At 31.7% G+C, this 26,687-nt stretch overlaps 1 protein-coding gene across 3 annotated transcripts in view; it reads left to right on the top strand.

Moving 5' to 3' along the window:
- Positions 1-25,759, top strand: part of LOC130904183 (LIM/homeobox protein Lhx9) — a 70,362-nt gene extending 44,603 nt beyond the window's left edge. For 2 of the 3 annotated variants that reach the window (XM_057816804.1, XM_057816803.1), the window contains exons 4-6: positions 7,618-8,036; positions 14,974-15,188; positions 24,299-25,759. In XM_057816804.1, coding sequence (XP_057672787.1) covers positions 7,618-8,036; positions 14,974-15,188; positions 24,299-24,514 — 850 coding nt within the window. In that variant the 3' untranslated portion in view covers positions 24,515-25,759. The remainder of the gene's footprint in view (positions 1-7,617; positions 8,037-14,973; positions 15,189-24,298) is intronic. The other variant, XM_057816805.1, reaches the window with a different exon arrangement.
- Positions 25,760-26,687: the final 928 nt, after the last annotated feature.

Genomic DNA, 26,687 nt, shown 5'->3' with positions numbered 1-26,687 from the left:
ATTTATGGCTGTGTTGATCGTTCAATTTGAATAATGTTTACGAATTCATCATTAAAATTATTATTTTATGTATGTTATCAAGTTTTGAAAATCTATGTTGCAACTACAGGAAAAAACCTAAAACTATCATTCATACTTAATAAAAATCGCGTTCAAACATTTAGTTGCATGCTCTCCTGAAGGATAATTATACAAATTTATGAAATTATCGTATTGCTTTGGTCCTTGACAGGTCGACAACATTTTGATTCAACTAATCATTCAAAATGAGTTTATTTCTGCATCATTGTAATGAGTATTTCCTCTTTTCTTTCTTGTTTCTTTTCTTTTCTTTCATATTCTAATCTATCGTTCGTGTCTTTCAACTCAAATTCCGGTCTCCCTCTTTTCGATTTTTCGCTTGGTTTTACCTCACTCAAGAGTGAGGTACGTTTTTATTTGATATTGGACTTAAAAACCATGTTGGAATTCGCAATTAACTTCATTTTTACGAACGAAATAGAGTACGCAAAAATAAGGGAATAACTAGAGGGGATAATTTAGTTGAAATATTTTTTTCCCTGAATTCAAAACGAAGTCACAGTATGAAATGATTTTCGATTAATATTTTTCACTAGCATTATTTATTTTCATTATAAATAATAAAGAACTTTTTTCAGCTTTTGTTGATCAATGAGAACTCAAATCTACGATATTTCCCGTAATACCTATCTGTTTATTTCATACACCATCGCTTTGTATACCTATTTCATATTTTTTAAAAAACAAGGATAATTAATTTGGGTAAATTACCGAATCAAAAAAAAAAATTTGAATAATGATGAAATAAGTGGACAGACACTTTCGAAATATCCTAATTAGACTTCCATTGTTAGCGTTTCTTCATTTAATTCAAGGAATTGAATTATGAAAATTCCAAAATGTGAAAATTGTGAACCTTGACCAATTTCCACATTGACATAACTAACTATTATAAATCAAACTAATTTTATTATATATGAAAATATGGAAACGTATAATAAATATACGTACGAGGCATGACAAAAAATAAGTTTGTCAGTATTTTTTGAGAGATAGACAGAGAGAGGTGAATAGCCCTCAAATCCAGGCCAGCCCTGTTATAAACAACGGCAGTAAATAATCGAGGAAACCGTGAAAGAACAAAAGAGAATCGTGTCCCTCGAATGCGATGCACAAACAAAAACCAGTCGCCATTCCAATTGCACCAATCAAATTCCAACCGAGTTTTTTGGAAAAAAAATTATAAATGCTCTTCGACCATCTTTGATACCGAGAAGAATGTCGTCCGAAAACAATTTCGTTATTTCCTTATTGGCTACTCTTCTAAGAACAAAAAACTTTCATAAATGAAATTATTTGATATTTAAATTCATTTGAAATTTGTTTTATTAATCTTATTATATAACTGATTTTCTTATATAACATCATGCTGGTGCGATCACGACAAATTATTTTCTATTTAAAAAAATAATAATTCATGAAACATGAAATGCTATTTTAATAAGCAAGTTACTTCATTGTTTCAGTTATTTCCATAACCGATCTCCAATTAGATCGATTTGTCAATATCTGTAACTTTTTCTTTGTTCATTTAATTAAATTTTCAATAATTACCGTTTCCAAAACAATTAAACAATTTAATAAAAATATATGAATGTATAAATAGACGGTTAATCATTATCTAGATTTCCACTATTATGTATCTTGTAAATTTAAATATGTGATTGGTCGAGTAGTAACAATTCAAATTTTTATTTTCGCCCACGTTTTTATCCAAGAAGAGTATCCTTAGCCACAATAAAGATATGAAGATATCGTTGTAAGTTGATATCAAAACAAATTGTAGGTGCAGTGGAGAGCTGCCAACATATCTCGACTATCTGATGACAGCCTCAAATGAGATAAAACTTTATTATTTGAATACAACCGACTAAAAACTCATTCATCATCGTTTTCAATTCCAACTGTCATTCGTTGCGTGTTTGTAACTTGTCCATAAGTACTTTTTAGTTTATGGTTAATGATCGAAGTAAAGAAAATATTTTAAAGTCTAAGTTTGAACTAGAAAAACCGTAGAATCATACTGATATTATTATGGATTTTATTTTTACTGTCGGAATGACAAAATTTATCGGATTGATAATAAAATTCAAATAAAAATTGTGGATCATTCATTTTGATATACTTGATAAAAATTTAACGCTTCTTTACTACATATACCAAACATAATTTATTTATAAAGAATTCTACGGAATATAAAATTTTGTGAGTACCGATTATTAGAGCACACGTCATCATATTATCAGATTATTAAGGTTCCTCGTTTAATAATATTCATAGTTAGTACCTTGATGATTATTATTATCTATCAGGGTATAATAACTGTTAATCATACATTCTCAAAAAAAAAGAGCATAAATATGTAAATTTATTCAAACGTTCAGTTTATAGTTTGGTTGATTTACATTTCACTTCTTCCTTTGAAACTAAAAATACTGTTTACTGAACGTTATGTTAGCGAAAAATTTAACCCGTTAATATTGCTCCACCAAAAGCCCCGAACGAAAACTAGAAATGAAAGAATAATACAAAAGTATATATAGAAAAGTATAAAAGGCGGTGTAAAAAACAAACCCATAGTTATTATTGTGTATTCAATCGACGGGGGGCATCCGTGCCCCCTGCGGTCCTCCCTACGGCACGCACAATGCCCTCATTGAATAACATCGTAACGTGCGGATAGATTATCCGACCCCGAAATGCAGATTGTAGCGGAATGCTTTGAAAAGTTCACAGTGGTAAGTCTTGCGGTTCGACTGTTTGAAAATGGGGCGTTAAAAGGTCTTCTCGGATTTCCTTTATTCCGGAAATGATTCGAAACTTCAGAAACTATCAAAGAATAGAACATGTATAGATATTTACCATACGTATACAAATTTATTAATTTCACATAACTTTACATTTCATTTAACATAATTGTTTAAATGGTAGTCGAAACGCTTAGGTCAAAGCATATTTTTGAATAAACTTCTAGTAAATTCACTTCCTAAGTTGTTTTTTATTTACATTTTTTCATTAACGGAAAACCAAAGGTAATCATTCAACATGTTTATGTGTTAGTTGTGTCCATTTTTTTCTGTATCTTCTCTCTTTTCTTACGAGGATGGTCCCAGAAGTACCCGGCCTGACCTAGAAATGGCGGTAGTTGCTTGAAAAATACCGATGTATTAAAAATTACACAATCTAAACAGCATTTGTTTCAAGTTTGAAGAAGCCACGTTGTTTAGTATTTGTTTGGCAATCATCAATACCGAACGTTTCCAGTGTATTTGTAAACATGGACAAAATTGGTCATCGTTATGTGATACAATACTTTAATTTGAAAGGTCTTATCCCAACCAATATACAAACCGAACTAGATTTTACTCTGGGTAAACAGAGTTTAAACGAGGCCGTACGAACCGCGAAGACCGAAATCGCAACCGAATGAGGTGATGACATCAGAAATGTTGAACAAAGCGGAACTGGATGATTATTGACTGAAAGTGCGCGAGCTAGCAGACATAGTAAGCGTTTCAAAACGTATGGTACATCGCATATTAACTGAAAATTTGGACATGAAAGAGTTGGGTGCCGCGTTTCCTTAGAAATGGAACAAGAACAGCATTGTGAAGATGTTTCCATCGAGTTTTTGGTAATGTGTCACGGAGTGGATCCATCACTTCACACCCGAACCAAAATAACAATCAAAACAATGGACTGAAGAGGGAGAAGCAGCTTCAACGAAGGCACCCTACCTCATGCACCCTATTTACCAGATTTAGTCCCCTTGGATTATTTTCTGTTTCCAGACTTGAAAAAATGAATGAATGAAGAGTTGATGTCGGCAGTTAATGGCTATTTTGAGACGATGCTTATTTTAAAAACGTGTATCGAACTTATTAAACATCGCTGGGAAGAGTGTGTGGTGATAAAAAGGGATTACGTTTAAAAATAAATATTTTTTTTCCAAAATTTCTGCATTGGAGGTGTTTTTTAAAATTTTTGTAATTCATCGTAAAATTAAGTGGTCTTCTGAAACGTGAAATAGAGATAAAAGGGTATAGTCAACAAATCGTGTTTTACCTACTACAAAGTTACATATAATTTTTATCTAAATATAACTTCCCATATATACAAGATAACAATCAGCTGAACAAAAACAAAGCCAAAAAGGAAACAATAAATACTAAAATGTACCCGCTCACTTATTCTAGTAGTTAATTCTTAAGCTTATGAATGTGCAACAAGATCGAATTGCCCCATAAATCAAGTACATGATAAGTTGTCATGTAACATAAGAGGGAAACCCGTAAAACATATTATTATACTTATAAACATAAACGCGGACAAGGAAAATACACCCTACTGTGTTTTGACAATGGGGTTACAATAACATTCTCATAGCAATACATACATTAGTATGTCAAACTTAATCTCGGTTACCCTATTTGTACGAACTCAGCCAGTGTAAAAAGTGGGCCTTTTCAATAAACTGTTCGGAGGACCAGAAGTTTCTGTGTTGGATTTGATTTACCTTCAGCAGGACCGTCTCAACAATTCCATTCTTCTTTTATTATAATTCTATTAGCAATATATAGGAACTAGGTTCACGAGTTGAAAAGTAAAATAAATTTCCCGACGTTTCGATATCCACTTTGAAGCCATTATCAAGGAAATTAGAGAGGTTATTCGTTCATTTTTCTAAGAATTTGATTGTATTACGCTACCTATTCCACCTTTCGACTGATTTTGAGATTAAAATCTACCTACTCCTGGGAATTACAATGGAAAAACCTCTATAATTAAAGATAAAAGAATATTTTCATCATCGGGACACCGTAAACACTAGATGCTATCATTTATAGCTTTATGCTGACCGTCTGTATGTGAAGTTCGTCTTCTCGAAAAATTCCCGAAGAATAGTTATTATTATTGATACTGGTGATATTAGAAGAGGGTGAGATGGCATCAGAAAGTCATGCCATTTTATCTTACTGATAGTATCAATGTTTATTTCATTATATTCGCTTTCGACTGATATCATTAAATCCTAACAATTTTCACCTAATCTACAGCCCAATAGAATCATTTTTCATTTTATAATCCGTTGTTTCCAACTCATACTTCATCTTAAAACAATTATAATTTCGCGTGACGGTCCTGGTTTTCAATGACGTAAAGTCTGTTGAACGTCGTTCATATCGAAGTTTATAAAACGAAGTGTGGGTTAGTATTTCATTCACAAAATAGTTGCAATATGTATGCATGTTTACACGTGAATGATCTGGGAGATTAAAGATTATGAGTTTAATTCAGAGAAAAGTCACTGCGGTTTTATGAAGGTTGACTAAGTAGGTAGGCATTCAGTCGAATTATATGCTATTGTAACCTTTTTAGGGTCATCGAGGTTACGTATTATGTATATCATAATATGTAGATTTTTTTATATGTTGGGAATATTATTTTCTAAAAAGTATTATGATACGTGAAATATTTAATAATATCTTACTTCAAATCTCAAAAAAAAGTTGAAGATCATACAGAAAATTTAAAAACTGTAGCTGTCGAGTAAAATTGTGACAAGTAAAAGGTGATGGAAGACAATTTGATTTTCAATATTATCGAACAATGAGTAATTACCATAAAGTTATAGAGAAAACTTTAATGTATATTTCTGTGAAGTTATTCGACGAAAACGAATGAGGTGGAAGAGTTTACGTATATTTGATACTTTAACCAAGTTTCTTACTTTAAATTAAGATAACATTACGTTCCGTTCCATTTTCAGTAATCAAATTCTCATCGGAAAAACAACTTTTCTCTATTTGTGTTAAAAAAATTGAAAATTCGAAAAAAAAAATAATCGACACAACAAAATTTTGACTTAAACAATATATTGTGGAGAATCGGGAACATAAAATCTTCAAAATGAGTATCTATAAATATAATTCCATCTGTTAACGCTGCTAATTACTTGCCCACGGTATTTTCAATTCTCGCACATAACGTAAACAAAACACGATAGTTCGTCGAAAGACAAAGTGTTTCTCTACAAGCAACTGCCGTTGAAATATTCACAACATACCTACAGAGGAGTTTTCTAATACCAATTATAAGGGCATAAGAGCTAAACAACGAAAAAAGTGATTAAATATCCATTTCGTATTTCGACAAACTATAATTTCATACTGCAAATGTGAAGAATATAATAATAAAGATCATTAAATTCAGTCATGTTCTTTCAATATTTTTATATCAGTTATATAATTATTCAATTAATAACTAGTATTCTAAACAGTGTGTTTTGATGTTCACAATTATTGCTTTTCTTCTTTAAGCAGTAGTCTAGTTCGATCTGATTTTTTCCGTTCTTTTATTTTATTAAAAGATTTCTTGATAAAATAAACTTGATCATATTCTAACCACGTCACTAATATCTTCATTACTTTATACTTTCTTGTAGGTACTTCTAAGTTTAATAATATATTCATATTACTATGAGACGTAGCCAGTGGCATATTTATTAAGAGCATTCACTGTTAAATCTTCCCGAGAATCGAAGAACTGGATAAAAATTCAAAATTTACGTAGTGCTCGCGTGAATTCATTACCATTAAATCATGTAGGTACGTCCTATTGGCACTCTTTTTCTTATTCCTTCGTTATATATACGAGATAATTTATTTTCAGTAGCGGTACCAAACGGGATTTTTAAGGGCTGTAAGTCAGCTTGCAAATATTCACTAACAAAATAGCCATAACTGGCATTGGATAATATAAAATGACGTAGAATTTATTCTAATAATTGGTCACTATTATCGTAATATCTATTTTCAAAGTGTTGATGATCTTGTTGTAAAAAATATTGCTTCGATACTTCTCCACCTATGTATCACTCTTGTTTTATTTTCGGTGACATTCCTATAAAGACATTTCCCAAAGAATTCGCTGCGAATTTTTATTGACACATTCGTTCGAAATGAATAAGTAAATATTCCGAATTTGCATTAAGAATCCCATAATTTTTCGAGTTAAAAACGTCTCTGTAGGCGACCAGTCAATCCGAATAACGTTTCCTATCGAGCGCGGAGGTGAAACGACACTTTAGACGCGAGTAGAGCCAAGTCACATCTAATAATTTATACTTTATGAATATAGAAAAGCGGTTTATAGCAAAATTATTCTTTTATGTATACGTGATACAGCCATAAATTTCATAAAATGATAGGTACTTGAACGGGACGGGACACCGTATAAAACCAAGCGAATATCTTAATAAAACACAATATGAAACTTTTAAACGTGAATTTTCTATCGCATTTGTTTCATATGAAATAATATGTTTTTCCAGACATTTGTAGATATATTTCTGCTTAGCTATTGAAGAACGAATATAAACCTTTCGTTTCCTGTGATCAAAACCTTTGAAATCGAAATAAAATAATTTTAACGAACATTACAACAATTAGAACAATTTACATGAATGATTGATGATAACAGTATTTTTTTTAAATGATAGAATTCAATGTTTTGTCGTATATGTTTTAATTGCAGATTGTTTAGCATGAAGAGTTGTGCTCGGTGTCACGTGACTATTCTTTCCAGCGAACTGGTGATGCGTGCAAAAGAGTTCGTCTTCCACGTCCATTGTTTTTCTTGTGAAATGTGTAACGCCATCTTGACAAAAGGTGATCAGTTCGGTATGAGAAACGGTTCAGTGTTGTGTCGCGTCCATTTCGAATTGTCGATGCCTCCCGGCGGCGGCATCTACCACCCCCATTATCCGCCTCCATTTCCCAGTCCCGATTTCAATTCACACCCGCCACATCCCTCACTACCTCCACAACAGACTTCTGTAGATACGATCGGTAAAGTTCCTCCCTTCTTTAACGGTACGCCGACGACGCCGAGACAGAAGGGACGACCGCGGAAAAGAAAACCCAAGGACTTGGAAGGGATGACCGCAAATCTGGGTAAGACAAATTATTGTTGTGGTTTTCGGGGCTTAGGGATCTCTAACCATCGATTACTGAACTAAACTTTTACTTTATATACAGTGTGTTGAATTACTACGAAGTTTTAGACTAAAAAAAAATTAAATATGACTGAATGTTTTTCTAGTAGAAAATGTGTATTTTGTGTTAGATCCAGTAAAAGGTGTTCTTGTCTACCCAAAGTAATATTTATGTTTAATTAAAATATAATTATAGATCTGTCCGAATTCTTAATTAAAAGCTTCGTAAAATAATTATTTATTAATATGAAATGAGTTGTCGTCGTTTGGAAGATAGTAAAAAAAATGAAAATTTTATAATAAATATGCAAACTAGTATCACAAAGTTGCGGAAGCGAACTAACCGTTCTCATATAAATACATCAACGCATTTACCGTATGCGAATAGGATAAATGAGTTAAGTTATCGTATTAATAAACTTAATCAGTTCCCACAACATCCGTACTCTACCTAATTGCGTATAACACTCTGATTCTCGATAAGTATCTTTGGTTTTATTATCATTGAATTTCATCTGTTTAGTCACCCTTGAAACGCCACGCGTTGTGGGAAAATTCGAACCAGAAACCCTTTTTTTTTTCTCCTTTAATATCCCCCATAAAAGTACCATTCAAACTCTTGTCCGCTCTTGGAGTGTATTATTAACTCACCGGGCTATTATCATCAGACTATTGACGTTGTAAAATTTCGGGATTACATTCATCTTTAGGCCAGGTCACAAATCAAACCCCAGAATATTTTGAAGTTTTATAAAAATTTTAACGAAATTACGTGATGTTTCCATCCGTTGTTGTTGAATTTAACTTGCTTCTGGACATGTATTCAAATATTCGATTGATATATTTCACAGGTAACATTGAATCTAAACTATTTTTTGTAGAGATGATTTCTCCATTCAAATCATCTATAAAGTGGTCGATAATCATTATTTGTTTTATTTAATACCTGGCCTATTTTTATAGACCTTTCTTATTGCATAACGTTCTTGTTGGAAACTTTTGAAGATTTTTACGAGGTACCAACTTGTAAAAAATAAAAACAGTATTCAGATAAAACCTACAAATTTATAATGCCGACGAATTATATATTCGAGTTGTAAAAACTCTTCTCACATCCATTAAATTATTGTAACAAATCGTTATATAGAAAATTCCACAATAAGTAGAGAAACTTCTATAGTTATATTGGCCACTACAAAATTTTGAAAGTGTTAATAATGATATTTACTTTAATACAGTCATTTATTTTTTTAGTTCTGAGTTTACAGATCACCCTGTACGAGGGCTGCTACTTATGTTATAAGATATGGCAACACTGATGTGAATATTTCATATGTCACATTGCCATCATAAAGTTTGACATTTATAATGGTGAACGTACATAGAACGTGATACTTTAAACAATCATCTTGGTCAAAAATTGGAATTAAATAGGAAACATTTTTGTGATGATTGAAGTTTTTCTATGACTTTCGATATAGATTAAACCAACAACAGTGTGTCGATCAACTCGCTTGATGGTTCATCCGCCGTACACTCAATGATTTTTTCTTATTTCCGAATAAATTGTGTGTTCAACACTTCCGTAAAAGCGGTTGATAAGTTCAAATCAAAATTGATTCAAACGCATACAAAATTGTATCGAAATTAATGGAGAATATTTTGAAAAACAATGTGATATCCTATTATGAATATTTGTTTTTATTTCTCTATCTCAAAACTTAAATAGCAACCCTCGTATTATCGATTTTCTAGTATGAAAGTTGGTAAACGTTAAATTACTGAAGGATTCTAAAACAAGTACTGGATGCCTTAAAAGGAAATCAACGACTTTAGGACGAATGCTAAAAAATTATTAACAGATGTAAATTTCTCTTTTTTTTTCGTATTTTAAACAACTACGTTAAGTTTGTTTTTACCCTTTTTGCGTAATATGTAAAAATGGCAAGTTTTTCGAATAGAGATATTATACAAGTGGCATATGTATAGTTAAAAGACTATACTATTACTAATCACACTAATTACAATATAGAAAAAACTGTATTAATATGATTTCTCTCTAAATTTTCCTAATCAAGAAATAAATTTCCCAATTAACAACATAGTTTTTTATACATTCCCGACTGTATCCATAATACGAAATATTCTCTTCGAATCCCCAGCTTATGACAATTATCCTTAAAAGCGAATCAAATAATCCCATTCGTAACGTAGCAAGCTATAACGGCAGAATACTCCCCGTAGCACTATCAGCCGGCTTAGCGAAAGCGGATTTAGGCGCCCTCTAGCGGACGGACGCAATCCACTGTCATGCGGCACAATTAATTCGCCGTCAATCCGATTTCGAACTTGTTCAAACTGTTAAGCCGTGTTTATGTCACTGTACCAAGCACTGTACTATTTTTAATTAGTCATTTCATCTTTATTTTGACAACATATTGTGTAAAATCTCGAAAAAATAGGTTTCTATAAAGAAAATAGAAATTTATATATCCACAAACTTATTTAATGTAGGGATGAGTTACAATCAAATCACTGGTGAAAACGTGATTATGATTTTTATAACATACACACGTGAAATAAATTTGAATTTATTCTAAAATTGAAAATCGTTAAATTTGTTCAAACACCAACGGATTGGTTTAATGAATCAAATTTTTTTATCTAAGACGCGAATATCATATTTTTATTTTTCTTGAGTATTTAATTGTTGCTTAACTAACTATGCGTTATTTGGTTTTCATTAAAACTTTCTCTTCAATATGAAAATAAAAAATGTGTGGCACCATTTCAGTTTTACTTTAGAGTTGGACTACACGAATTAGTTCACTGGAAACTTTGATAAATGTGTTAATCAATTTAATGCGTGATTAATATTTTCAATATATCGATATAATTTAGTTAATACTTGCAAAAATGATGAACATTTAACAACAACAACAACCGTTTTGTCTGACAGCAGTATTTTCTCCTACTAATCGGGGCAGTATGTTTCTAGAGATAATTTGCTTCACTATAAACTAATACTGTAGATAATATTTCTCAAATCTCCGAATTCTACCCACATACAATTCAAAAATGTTTATATACCTATAAAATAATTGATGGACATAAAAAAATTCTTGTTTAGGTATATAGAATAACGTGAAACTATGGCGTCCGTTGTGGTAGCCTAATTTTATAGATATAGGACTGTTTGTAGAGTCAGGCAGTACCTGTCGTAAAATGTAATTTATTATTATGGGTGTGTATGTCATCAGGTGTCGATAGAGAAGCCGCCGTCGCCGGTCAATAATATATCGACTAGCTTCGTATAGTTGGACCATGCTCTCACATCAGAACCACAAATTAACAGGGTAGGCTCAAATAACGCATCAATTTATACCTGCATTGATATTTTTTATTTCAATGAGAAATCTACATGTGAATCTTCTAATTCCGATTCCGAATTTTGCAACATGTAAGATTTCAAATAATCTGGATAAATAAGTTTGTATTATAATCCAATTTCCCCGGGTGTAATGAAGCTGTTGATTTTTTCCCACTTTCTACTAGTAAACTTGTGTCAGTTCTCATAGCAGTAAGTTATATATACGTATCTTATATATTAAAAAAATTGATGATTTCCATTCCGAGTCCGTTCAGGCGTTCTACCCAACCGATTCGCTCAATTTTTTTTTCAGTGAAAGGTATTGATGCACAGATCAGACATCAACCATCGGATTTCATCTCATTTTCACCATTTCCAAATGCGATTTCCCCCTGTTCATTACTTATGGGAGTTTTTCACATACACACGTTCTATCAATATCTCAGGTTCTATTCAAGATAGAGACTTCGTTTTGATTTAAGAACACTCACTGAAACACCTTCTTTTTTTTGAGTTTTTGAACACTTAAATCGGTTGAGTTGGAGAGGAGCTAGGCGCGGACATTCAATGTGGAGTTATGGATTTTTATAGGTTTTTGGCAATTTTTCTATATTCAAAGATCTACATCTCAAGTTCTAATATAGCTACAGAGTTCGTTTTGGCTTAAGAACACTCACTGAAACACCTTCTTTCTTTTGAGTTTTTGAACACTTAAATTGGTTGAGTTGGAGAGGAGCTAGGCGCGGACATTCAATGTGGAGTTATGGATTTTTATAGGTTTTTGGCAATTTTTCTATATTCAAAGATCTACATCTCAAGTTCTAATATAGCTACAGAGTTCGTTTTGGCTTAAGAACATTCACTGAAACACCTTCTTTCTTTTGAGTTTTTGAACACTTAAATCGGTTGAGTTGGAGAGGAGCTAGGCGCGGACATTCAATGTGGAGTTATGGTTTTTTGTAGGTTTTTGACAATTTTTCTACATTCAAAGATCTATATCTCAGCTTTTAATATAGCTACAGAGTTCGTTTTGATTTAAGAACACTCACTGAAACACCTTCTTTTTTTTGAGTTTTTGAACACTTAAATCGGTTGAGTTGGAGAGGAGCTAGGCGCGGACATTCAATGTGGAGTTATGGATTTTTATAGGTTTTTGGCAATTTTTCTATATTCAAAGATCTACATCTCAAGTTCTAATATAGCTACAGAGTTCGTTTTGGCTTAAGAACACTCACTGAAACACCTTCTTTCTTTTGAGTTTTTGAACACTTAAATTGGTTGAGTTGGAGAGGAGCTAGGCGCGGACATTCAATGTGGAGTTATGGATTTTTATAGGTTTTTGGCAATTTTTCTATATTCAAAGATCTACATCTCAAGTTCTAATATAGCTACAGAGTTCGTTTTGGCTTAAGAACATTCACTGAAACACCTTCTTTCTTTTGAGTTTTTGAACACTTAAATCGGTTGAGTTGGAGAGGAGCTAGGCGCGGACATTCAATGTGGAGTTATGGTTTTTTGTAGGTTTTTGACAATTTTTCTACATTCAAAGATCTATATCTCAGCTTTTAATATAGCTACAGAGTTCGTTTTGATTTAAGAACACTCACTGAAACACCTTCTTTCTTTTGAGTTTTTGAACACTTAAATCGGTTGAGTTGGAGAGGAGCTAGGCGCGGACATTCAATGTGGAGTTATGGATTTTTATAGGTTTTTGGCAATTTTTCTATATTCAAAGATCTACATCTCAAGTTCTAATATAGTTACCGAGTTCGTTTTGGCTTAAGAACACTCACTGAAACACCTTCTTTCTTTTGAGCTTTTGAACACTTAAATCGGTTGAGTTGGAGAGGAGCTAGGCGCGGACATTCAATGTGGAGTTATGGATTTTTATAGGTTTTTGGCAATTTTTCTATATTCAAAGATCTACATCTCAAGTTCTAATATAGCTACAGAGTTCGTTTTGGCTTAAGAACACTCACTGAAACACCTTCTTTCTTTTGAGTTTTTGAACACTTGAATCGGTTGAGTTGGAGAGGAGCTAGGCGCGGACATTCAATGTGGAGTTATGGATTTTTATAGGTTTTTGGCAATTTTTCTATATTCAAAGATCTACATCTCAAGTTCTAATATAGCTACAGAATTCGTTTTGGCTTAAGAACACTCGCTGAAACACCTTCTTTCTTTTGAGTTTTTGAACACTTAAATCGGTTGAGTTGGAGAGAAGCTAGTCGCGGACATTCAATGTGGAGTTATGGATTTTTGTAGGTTTTTGGCAATTTTTCTACATTCAAAGATCTATATCTCAGGTTCTAATATAGGTACAGAGTTGGTTCTTTTCTATTATAATGATTTCTGATACTTATTTAATGGATTCGATGCGAGCGAAGCCGCGGGTAAAAGCTAGTATCAATAAAAACGTCTAATTCTATTCGTAATTTTAGAATTGAGTTTTTTTTCTGCCGTTAGGTAATATGGAATAATCAAATCCACTTAATGAGATTCTCATTAGTTTCCGATTATGTATAAATTCAAATTATCTGATTAAATATTCAAAATTTTACTCTAAAAATATCTTTCTAAAATATGCAAAACAAAAATATTATATATATCCCATGAATTTATTTTAAATAATAATTTTAAAATATTATTGCTAATGCGTAATACGATAAGTAATAAATTATTCAAATTTTCTAGAGCTGCTTTACATAAAAATACTAAATAGTTCAGTGGTTATATAAATGAGCAAATATTACCAACAACTACAGAAAATATAAATTTGTAATTAAACTGAACCAGTACTGATTCTATCTATGATAACATTGATAAAAGTATAGACTAGAAATTAGATAAAATCTAAAAACGATAACAATGGTTCTGATTCTTTTTAGTAATTACCTCCCGAACTATAAGATTTCGCTATTTTTTCCTATATGATAAAGCAAACAGCGATTTAGTTATAGAATTACCGACCTACTTGTTGATCCAACCATATAAAAAATCAGATTTATTCATAAGAAAAACTAAATTTACCTTGACGTAATTTTCCTTAATTTTGCCTAATTGTCTCGTGGGGGTGTTTATTATTTATGTATCTCTTTTCCTATCTAAGTAGGTAGAAAATTATAATAATAAAAGTAAATAACGTTTTTTCCTCATAAATTAAAATCATATCGCAGGTTTAGATTTTATAGAGACCACAATTTAAGAGGGTATAAAAATAATGAGGTAGAGTCTTTTTTAGTGAAAATACTTGAAAAAATTTCTTCACACTTTACATATTATAAAAAAAAAAAACTAAATGACCAATAACATAAGAGCCATGGAATAATTATACACGATATAAAACTGAGGTAGTTACTAATTACTGCTACGAAAAGATATCATACGGAGTTTCCTCAACATTTGTAAACGTTTATGAAACAATATTTTAAGAATGATTCATTGAAACAGATAATAAAATTTGATTACGTACGAACACTAGAAAAATAAAATAACAGACCACCAATTAGGTTTTTTTGTATTTCAGATCTGAATTCGGATTATCTGGATATGTCCTTCGGACGGTCCCCTGGCACTCCGGGGTTACACGGGTCGAGTCAAAGGACGAAAAGGATGAGAACGTCCTTCAAGCACCACCAACTAAGGACGATGAAATCCTACTTTGCGATAAACCATAATCCAGATGCCAAGGATCTCAAACAACTATCTCAAAAGACTGGTTTACCTAAAAGGGTCCTACAGGTAAAAGATTTTTCTTTCAAATTTTTCCACAATTCTATAAATATATACGGCGTTTATTTATAGCTGTTAGCAACTCCAGTAATTTAACAACCCCTTTTCTTATGACGATAATATATGAGCTCGAAACCGTAACAAGTAACTTAATTCGCCCATTTCTTGGTCTGTTAAATCAATAAATATCTGGGAAGCGTATCCGAGAAGCACTAAAAACACGCCTTTTAAAAACCTAACCACCCACGACTTCCAAATAAAATATATCACAGCGTGTTCCTCGTTTCCCCTGCGTAATAAAACGAGACAGGACGGGATGACTCCAATTACCGCAGGAATCGTATTTTGAAATATTCTCTGGGGGTTCAGGACCCTCCGACAAGGATGGAGTTCGGCAGAATTCGAGGACGCCATTTTATAGAGTTGAAATTGAATTTGTGAGTTATAGTTTTTTTCGGGAATTCTATAGTGAAATTAGAAGAAATAAAATAATTTAAGACATTCTATAAATATCGGTTAATAATAATCATTCGGAAGCCTATCCTGTTCTATGATATTAAAAATTTGTGTTTTAGTGCTTTATTAATATCAAGCTTACAGTTATAATTTATTGTATGGGAATAGGCTAATATTTTGATATTAATCCACGTTAATAGCTTCATCCTTCAATTTAAGTAATAAAAATATTTATGTCGATTGTTACTCTGCATTTTTGATATTCAGTGCATCGATATTTTCGCCTTTTTATGTTTGGTATATTAAATTTGTCCACATTATCAATAATTATCAATTTTCTATTTGTTAATTTTCAGTATTTCTCTAATGAAGTTTCTCAATAAAATATTTCTATGTGATATAAAATATTTAAATCACTAATTTTAAATTTTCAATAAAGTTTCAAGCAACTTTTCCTCTACTAAATCAATAAATCGAAACGAAATTAATTGAAATCATTTAATCCAAACAACTTCAGCTAAGTGAAAGATTTTAATAGGTCCAGTTTTTTGATCTTCTTCTCTTTATAACTAGTTTGTTATCGTAAGCACGCAGGACCGTAGTTATTCATCTCATATAAACGTAGCCCAACTAGATATCAATATAAATATTGTTATAATTTTAGATGGTGAAAGTGAAATATGCGACGTTCGTTATTTTCAAAATCAAACCAAAAATATTTGCTAGTAGTAACTAATGTTTATTCAAAAATTCATTCAAAAACGATACGAAATGAAGTAAATATTTTTGTAATAATGAAATTTCAAAGATTTATGTATTGTAGATCCCCATTTAAACCTTTCGAGTTCTCATATCTCCTTCGTCAATTTTCTTTCCTGTCCCTACAATTTTAGTCCTAATTGTATCCACTATCACCATTCACTCCTTTCTTTTCAATGGTCAACAAGTCACATAATCGGAATACTTATTATTTCTGAGGATTCCTCTTTGAAAGTACGCTCCTGTGCTTCCCCAACTGGTTTGTTTTATCAATGGATACGGAGGAGGCTGAAAGAGCTGAATCTACACTTTGTGTATTTGTATTTACTGTTCGGCAATCAGCTACAGTCGAGTTTGAATTAGACCATTTTCTAGTATCAGCTAAAATGATCGTTCTTATTCCTCAGATAGCGAAATGTTTAATTTGTGTAAATGTAATTAAATACTCCTCTTTAAAAAGTGTTAATTTGCTTAATTGTAATTTGTAAAACACGTTTTAATTGGAAACAAATGTCACTTTAAAATAAATTATGGATGTCCACACTACAATCAATAATAACGAAATCAAACAAATTATTTGCAAATAATAACGTCGAATTAAAATAAAATATTTAGGAACCCGGTACATAATTTGATTATAGAACTCAAAAATGAAGATTTTCACTAATATATTGATTAATAATTCACTATTACCCACAGTAAACTTTCGTCAATAACTTTAAGTTCTATAGGAATAAGCGACGTCAACTATGTCAAATTCGAAAAATTTACAGCAGTTGAGATGTAAAAAATTATAAAATCTAACCAGCACATGAAATTATTAATCCAAATAGTACGTTGTATCATGTGGCAAATATTTTTCTTTCAAGTGTTTCTCGTATGATACTCACAACATTTATTAGCCTCGCAAGTGCTGTTTTAAAAAAAAATTGAGTTACTTTTAATAAAAACTGTTACTTTTTTTTATTTTGTATAATAATAGTAATCAACGCGATGTTCGCGAAGGTAAAATCTCCATTACAAACCATTTAAATTCAAATTTCGTCGAGATGCTTTACGGATAAACAGATTGTAATGTATATTATTTAATAATCTGTTTTCCTCACTGCAGATCAGTTTGATTTACACAATTCGCAACAGGGACGTATAAAGTTATTAACGAGTGAAGTGATAAATCTTCGAAAAGTGAAGATCTAACAACTTCTTTTTTTATTCTCTCTCTTTACCTTATCAAGCTACGACGCTTTATAGTTATTTACCTCTTGTATGCTAGATATTACGAGGATGGTCCCATAAGAACTTGGCTTGACCTAGAGATGGCGGAAGCTGCTTGAAAATACCACTGTATTAGAAAGTACACAATCTATACATCATATGTTTTAAATTTGAAGACTCTACATTGTTTAGTATTTGTTTGGCAGCCGCTTCATAACTATGGATGAAAGTTGAGTCCATCACTTCAAACACGAAACAAAACAATGGAATGAAAAAGAAGAACTGGCTTCAAAGAAGGCCTCCAAGACCGTTCCATATGCAGGCAAGGTTATGGTGTCGGATTGTTGGAATGCGCGTGGGATATTTTCACGGACTATATGGAAATAGCGGAAACTTTCAGCGACGATTATTATGCGAACTTATTGCAACGTTTGAGCGACGAAATCAAGCAAAAACTATCGCATTTGACTAAGGAAGTGTTGTTTCACCAAGATAATGCACCAGCTCACACATCCGTTATTGCAAAGGCCAAAATCAATGAAGTAAAGTTTGAATTGTAGATTTAGCCCCCACGGAAATATTTTCTGCTCTCAGACTCTCGATCATCAAAGATTTTCCAATAATGAAGAGGTGATGTTGGCAGTTAATGGCTATTTTGAGGAGCTTGACGATTCTAATTAGAAAAAGTGTATCGAATTTATTAAACATCGTTGGGTGTAACGTGTATGGAGCGTTGAAACATTTAGAGTTTCCTTTGTTGGGCCAGGTACTTCTAGACCATCAATCATTATTACACACTCCATTTCCTCAAGATTTATCTAATTCGTTCCTTTTTATCTGCTTAAAAGAATTTGAAAATCGAATACATTCTAGACAGTGGTGTTGTCGGGCCGGAACGCTCCGGAACGTCGTTCCGGTAATTCCTTTTTGGACAGGAACGCGTTCTGGATCTAAATATGATTTCTGATAACGAGAATTAGCTGGTGTATTGAAAAAAAAAGAATTGCTGATTTTTTTTTTCCAATTTTTGACAAATTTTTATATGTATTATTATAAACAAGGATCTGAATCGAACCCGAACCGGAACAAAAGGCCGTCTTGTTTTTCCGAACCGTGAACCGGAGTCCCGAAACGTTTTTTTTTTTCTGCTGAACCGGAACTCGAACAGAACCGAAACAAATACGTGAACCGATTTTTGAGCAGGTTCAACGGGAAATAAACTTTATTTATAATAAAGATTAGAAGGAAAAAATATAAAATTTTAAAAGAGTAAAGATTTCATACATAAATTTTAATACAAGCGGCCCACGGACCGTACGTTACTCATCCCTGGTATACTTTATTCCATACCCAAATGGGCAAAAAAAACGTCGCCGCCAGGATTATCGTGGAAAATCACCCCCCGTTGTTAAATTTGGGACATGAGACCGCACAGAGCGGCCGCCTACCCAGGATCGGCCCTGTCTATATAATATATAATTATATATAAGCGTTCCGGTAAAAAAAATTAGCACAACACCACTGATTCTAGATACAAATTGAGTAAACAGACCCGTAGTTTACGCTATATCTTCGAATGTCATTCAGTATTCAGTTATCGTTGATTATGACAAGAAATGTTGAAATTACGAAAAGCCGAGCCTGTTCGAAGTACTTGTACCGTATACTTACAAGTACTTTCTGGACGATTATAACAATAATTTTCTTTAGGTACGATTCACACATAGTTTAAAAATTATACGTCAGAGAAAATATATAGTAATTTCAATGTAATGCCTAGTTAAACTTCAAACAAATTTATAGCGTTGGATATTCTATTAAACCTTTAAAACATTATATTTACATTATATAACCGTATATTCTGAAAGTGGAAGATTATTGATAAAGAACCAGAGGTTAACTTAGTTCACCTTTCATTATTACTATTAGCAATTGTTATAAAACAATAGAGATATATTGAAAGAATACTTTTTGTATAACGAAATTTTTGTTAAAAATCGAATAAAACTGATTTTCCGAAAAGTTTAACATTAAAGATACTAAAACCCAGCCAAGTCGACAAGCCCCATCCGCAACAATTTGTGTTGTAATAATTCGCGACTTTGAGAATCGCTTGGCATTTGTTTCGTCTAATTTAAATCGAAATTCTACAAGCGCAGAAGCGGCTATGTGACCAGAACAGACCCACTCGTTTGGGGTAATTAGGCTAGTGCACGTCGTATTGCTCGATAGATCTTGTGACTGCTTCAAAGAAACCGATGTGATAGAACGCAGCCTGCCAACTTACCGGCTTTGCAAATCTATCATCCATCTGCTTCATGATTTATTATTTAGCTAAATATATACATCAGCCTACACTGAGAAAATTACGTTATTAATTTCAACAAATATATACGTAAATCCATATTTCAACCAAACTTGGATATACTTTAATTTACTAAAGTAACACAGGTCAACTGAAGCCTTATATTAGCCTATTGCGGTACAATTTTCTTATTTTGGAGTCGGAGACAAAAGGTTTTATCTCCATTTTCATTCCCTTTGAAATGTCGAATTCCGTTCCAAAAGCTCAATTTCAAAGCTTCATAACTCGTCTTGCATAATTAAGGAAAAGGAGGTATATTTTTTCTATGATAGTACTTTTATATATTTACTATGAAGTGGAACTTGTTAATTTCATATTGTAAATATTTAAATATTCTCATCCGAAGGTAGGTGAGTCAATATATTTTACCGTTTTAATGTTCATATAAAAATATGGCCCCATTCCCAAGGAAAGTTGAAAAAATGTGTATATATAGAAACTTGTGTAAATACGGCCATCTTGTCCTTTATATGGATCGATACAGAGAAAGAGTAGGCATGGAATACGAAAACGAAACGTAGTAAGCAAGGGAGAAGATCAAGTTGATCAAGGGCGTACCAATATATTTCAAACGTTACGTGAATGAGATGATTACTACAATTTCTTATCTTTAAATAATCACTTTTTATGTTCAATGTTTAAATAGCTTTTTGTTTATTATATTAAAACAAATCTACTATTTTGGCAATGACGGTTTATATTTTCAAAAATCTCGCTACCCTATGTAACTCATTAATATTATCGTACAGGAATTCAATAATAATGTTTCATATCACATTTGAATCATTATTAGAAAATGGAGGTCGAATCTATTTGTAGCGATTTTGACTATTTTTCTTTAAAGAAGATGAATTGGATTATCTTATAGGATATTTACAATAATTAGAGTTTATATTTTACAATAATAACAATTTATTTATTCATAATGCGAGTTTTGGAGTAGTGTATCATCAGTCAGCATTAATACTATCAAGAAAAAGAATAAACGTTCATTAAATCCCTTTTCAAGACCAAAAAGCTATACACTCCGCAACTCTAATACTCTACAAGAGCCAGGTTCGTCTATCTTTGAAATTTGATCGCCCATTTGGAGCAAGGCTCTCAAGCATATCCTGAAGACACTCGACTTAATACAGAAGAGAGCAGTTCGATTGATAGGCGATCCAGAGTTAACCAGACACTTGGACAGCTTCGAGAAAAAGAAGAAAGTGCAAGCATTCGGAATCAGCTTCTAAGCCACGTCTTTCCCGAGCACTACAACCTACAGAAGTTCAAGATCAATATCCGTAGGAATTTCCACGCGACAAGCACCACTGGAAAGGATGCTTGTTTTTTTTATAAAAAAAAACATAATGAATGTTACATCATGTTGCATGCAACTTTTCATAAGTAAATTTTGAATATATACGATTTAATAATGATAAACCCCTTTCGACTACGCCTTTGTCGCAAAAAGTCGTATCGAGAACGGAGTGGCGGGTGCATCGCATCAGCGGTGGCGGTTTCCATGGCAATCACTCAGCTTCAACAGACTCCGACAATCATTTCTCATTGGCAACATTCCGTCACAACCACCTTCGGCAATTAGCAGAAATAGAAACGGTCGAAGAATCGATAGCTTCCTCAAATTTGAGATAGATTTGAAAATACATCAACTACATTTCGACAATTGATTGATAAATTTTTAGAAAGTTGAATTTTTTTTTATTGAAAATACGGTTCACATACTATTCACTTTATTTTACAAAATATTTCATACACTTATTGTAGTATTATTTGAACGAAATTGCTACAATTACGAATTTATCTATAGCGACAAACTGAAGGAGGTTGAGTTTTTTTGCTAAATAACGGCTATTCTGAAAGACGTTTAACAAATGATAATAGGTAGTTTGAGAATTCTTCAGTATCCCAAAAGATCAAGACCAAAGGAAACCCAGAAACGATTCGGCAAAATCTTATAAAAATAATACCTAATTAGATTTGGATCAATAGTTTACTCTATTCTATTCTTTTTTTGATATAATAATCATAAATTCGTTAAAAAATGCAAGATAATTATTAGAATTCCATATCAACAAAAAATTGCGAAGAAAAAACTGATAACTTGAAGTTAACTACGTATTTACAAAAAAAGATAAGATATATTATTCTAACGAAAATTGACATAAATAGATCATATTTTAAAATAATACGGTTTTTGACGTAATTTGATTTTTTGTAATATAATTTTTTTTATGAATCATGTGGTTTTCATTATTCTTGGCATTGCATTCGAACGGAAGCGTGGGATTTATTATGGTCCGTCTCTGCAAAAGCGTTCCAAAGTGACCATCACGTCGGTCTCTTTCTTCCAATACTATTATCGCCACATTGACTTTATTGTTATTAATAGTAGTAGCCATATTAGGAAGAAAATGGAGTCTTTCTTGGCGTTTTACTCACCTGATTAGTACCGCGACTCATACAACTTTCATTAAGTAACAAGTACTGAGGCGGCATCGTTCTGTGAATAATAAAATTTAACATTTCTCTGTTTTACGATTTCCCATTTGCGAAGTTTTATGTAATACCTTCGCCATGTTTTACAAATAGCTTTGATGTCGGTAAAGTACGAATTTGTTTCAGATGTATATAGGTAAATTCTTATCTTTTAGTTAGAAATAGCGAACGGCTTTTTTTTAACGAAGCCTACTGAATTTTACATATAAACTATACAAGCGGTTTTTCTTATCTGTTTCTTTGTATAAACGCTATCGAATAAATTCAAGTTTTTCATAAAAGAAACCTTTTCTATTGAACACTACCGGTCGGTTATAGTGTCGATAGACACCTTTAAAATAACGGATAATCATGTATATAAGACCATTCGCTATCCTATTATAGGATTATTTCGACTTTAAGACGGAATTCAATAAAAAAATTATTCTTTAGCAACTAATTTTGTTTTTTAATTCAAAGCTATTTATAATTCTTTCATCACATCCTTCTGCCATTTCAGAGACAACATGTATTTAATCGTATTTAACTAAAAACTAAATTAAAACACTACAAATATACGGTTTGTTCAACAGAACCGTTTATCTGTTCTAAATTTTCTCCAGTCCGATATTTCAAATTAATCAAATTTATATGCGAGATGGAAAGACTAGCACACAACATAGAATGTTCTGGAAATAGCCTCACTTTGATAAATGCTCCGTTTGTCTGAATAAATGTGCCGTTCGGCCACATCTCACGTGATATATTATTTCCGAAGGTTTTTTCTGTACAAATCTCCGTTAACAATCTTATTTTACGTAATTCTACGCGCAGAACTAAAATAGTATAATAAAATCTTTGTTATTTTTCGTATTTATTGAATTTTAATTTGAGAAACATACCGCTTACTACATACATTTCTTTCATCCCTTTACGACGAATGTGAATTATTGGAAGGTATCTAATATAAAAAAGAAATTTGTAAAGGCTAAAAAATATACTTTCAAATTAGGCGTCGGTCTATTTAATTTAAAAACATACCGATGTCTGGATAAAAAGAAAAATTTCCTCGAATTCCACCGCATCAGTCCTAACGACCTCAATTAGGCTCTCCAGTCAATTTAACTCTTCCAGAAATTAGCCGCTGTTTGGCCAGCGATATAGATTCGTATAATAGTACAGGCAAATTTTATTTTTCTCAAGAATATCAACACGATATTCCGATTAATTTCCGTGATTTTGATTATTTTCATTTTTAACCAATTTCAATCTAAATAACTATAAACATATGCGATAATAAAACGCATATCTAAGATTCTTTAGCTACAACTATTGAAATCTATGTAATTCTCGATATATACGATACCCAAAGTCTCAAACTTGTAGCTAACACCTGAAGAGGAATAATCAGATAACAAAATTATTTCTATTTGGCCCGCATAAAAGTTATGAATACACTACGAAATGTTTTAAAACTATTCAATGTTGATTCAACATTTTCCCGGACTAAATGAGCGTCATGTTTCATTTAAAAAGGCAGAACGTTGCTTCACGTGTTTGAATTAAATATATGTTTATTACAAAAACATGTTGTTTAAGATTGATCGGCATAAAAAACAACCCTCTCGGAAATAATATATCAAGCGAGATGCGGCCGAACGGCGCATTTATTTACACAAACCAAGCATTTATCAAAGTGAGGTTATTTTCAGCTAAATAGATTTTATTTTGTAACGATACTGTGTGCTAGTTTACTATATTATTAACACGTGTCTCGGGATAACACTTATTCATACAATACGATATCCATCCCTTAGATGATCATTCATCTATTTATTTTCAGGTGTGGTTCCAAAACGCCCGAGCAAAATGGCGGAGAATGATGTTGAAACAAGAAGGAAAATCGGGTGGTGATAAATGTTCCAGTGCCGATAGTATGACGGATATGGACCTCTATCCTCACGGCCCCGGTTCTATAGGCAGCACTATTTCAATGAACCCCCATAGTCCACCGTTTATCATGCCCCAAAGCAGTCCCTCATCTTTAGATTGTTCCTGAGAAAAGGGCCGTTCTCCCGTTCAGGGATCAAATGACTTCGTGGTGAAGAGATGTAGCTGAAAGCGTAGTATTTATTTAGCGAACTTGAGATTGTGATGAACTGATTTACTTACGTTATTAATAATTTGGTAAAGAAATTGAGAATGGATAAAAATCTGTATTTCCATCAATTATTTACTTTTTGGAAAAAATACATTTTTAATACTTAGATACATTTATTATAAGAGATTGAAGCATTATTCATTCATAAAAATTCTCTTCCTATTAGTTTATTTTCACTATTAATTCTAGATTTGATTTAGTTCTTATTTGATATTAAAAAAATTATTTATTACCCAAAAGAATCTTTATGAAATTTATACAAAAATAAATAATTACGTAAATACAGTTTCTGAAAAGTATTATCTGGAAGAGACGGAAAAAATATGATAACTATTCCAGGTTATTTCGTATTCATTTTCATATTAACATTTATCATATTTTTTGTTGCCTCTTTCTCAATAGATTAGCATCACAATAAATTTTGTACCTTATGCATTGGAAAATGCATTAATTTTTATATTGTTATAAATTTTTAATCATAGCAAGAATACGTTCCTAATACTTGATTTTTGAACTATTTTGAATAATTCAACTATCAACATATTACAATTCATTACACAAAAAAATAATAATTGAATTGTTTGTTCCTTAGAAGGTTGTGTTGCAAAAATTGTGAAAAAAATATTATCCAAAACTAATAACAAACTGTAATTGTAAATTATAAACATCGTTTCCATTTTTTTCAATTCATTCTTTCAGTGCTTCATACTTGAAATTAATTCGACATTGGATTAATATAAGAGACAAGAATAATGAATCGCAATTATATTTTCAACGCGTGTTTCGATAAACAAGTTATCTCCTTCAGATACCGAGGACAAACTGTATACTGTTATTTTGAAATTTGTTTCTAAAAAAACTCAATTATTTGTGCGCTGAAAGAATTAATAAAGTTGTAGTTCAACTACAAAACATAATTTTTCTTAGTTTGAAAAGAAGGTCTTCCATTATGTATAAAGACTAAAATTCTTTTATTTTTTCTCCATATTTCGCATCATTCTTGCCAATCTATGATTAATTTCATGTAAATAAATAAAACTATGTATAATATTTATATTATTATAGTGCTACCTGTGAATTTATTGTATATAATGGTGGTAGCGCATTCCTATTAATTATATAATAAAGTATTTCACAAAATAACACTTGTATGATTTTCCTTTTTTCGAAATTTTTAACAAATTACCTTTTCCACACAACTCCACAGAATCAGAACATCGAAACTTTCAAAATCGTGGAAAATAAAAGCATGAAAAAGGATAGAAGAGGATACGTGAAAAAAGGTATCAGGATAAGACAAGAAGCACTAAAAATCGAGAGAAATTTTATTCTTATTGATGTTGTAACCATCCACATTTGATACACATGACAATTATATCATTAAACAATCAGATTTTGATGTTGAAATTAGAAAAACTAATCTATATATTAAACTTATAACGTATATATTATATACAAATCTACAGCTAGAAAATTGACACTTTAATTTAAGTATTTACTATGTATGTGATGTAAAAAACAAGCTTCATTCGATCAAAGTTGTCAGAAGTCTTATAGAAAAGAAAGAAACACACAGAAGTTTTTATCATATTTAAACGCTTCAGTAGGTTTATCAAAATTAATGAAACTACAAGATGCCAAGCTTCTTTCTTGTTTATACTGATGGTTGTCACGAAATTACTATAGGATAAATATTGTTAAAAGTGAGACACTGCATCGTGTTCAACCACCTAATTGTAAATATTGTTTTAGATAAATGGTCAGCAAACAGTAGTGGGCAAATGAACCAAAATATGATCATGACAAGAATTTAAAAAAAAATGATATCCAGTTAACTTAATTACACTAAATATAACTAAATTTCATACTTAATAATTATATATTAACGAGAACAAGGTTTTTAAATCTCCTTGGAAAGTTTGAGTAAGTTTAATTTGTATGTTGTTGTTGTTGTTTTCAGCAATAAGATCACTTCTCAGTCTACTATCTGATAATGTCCATGCTTGAAAGATATTGTTCGCATATATTTGTAGAACCAAAAAGGGAAAGAACATCAAACGCGATCTTTTTC

The sequence above is a fragment of the Diorhabda carinulata genome, chromosome 2 (genome assembly GCF_026250575.1).
Source record: "Diorhabda carinulata isolate Delta chromosome 2, icDioCari1.1, whole genome shotgun sequence".
Lineage (NCBI taxonomy): Eukaryota > Metazoa > Arthropoda > Insecta > Coleoptera > Chrysomelidae > Diorhabda > Diorhabda carinulata.
This window is presented reverse-complemented; position numbering and strand designations above follow the sequence as displayed.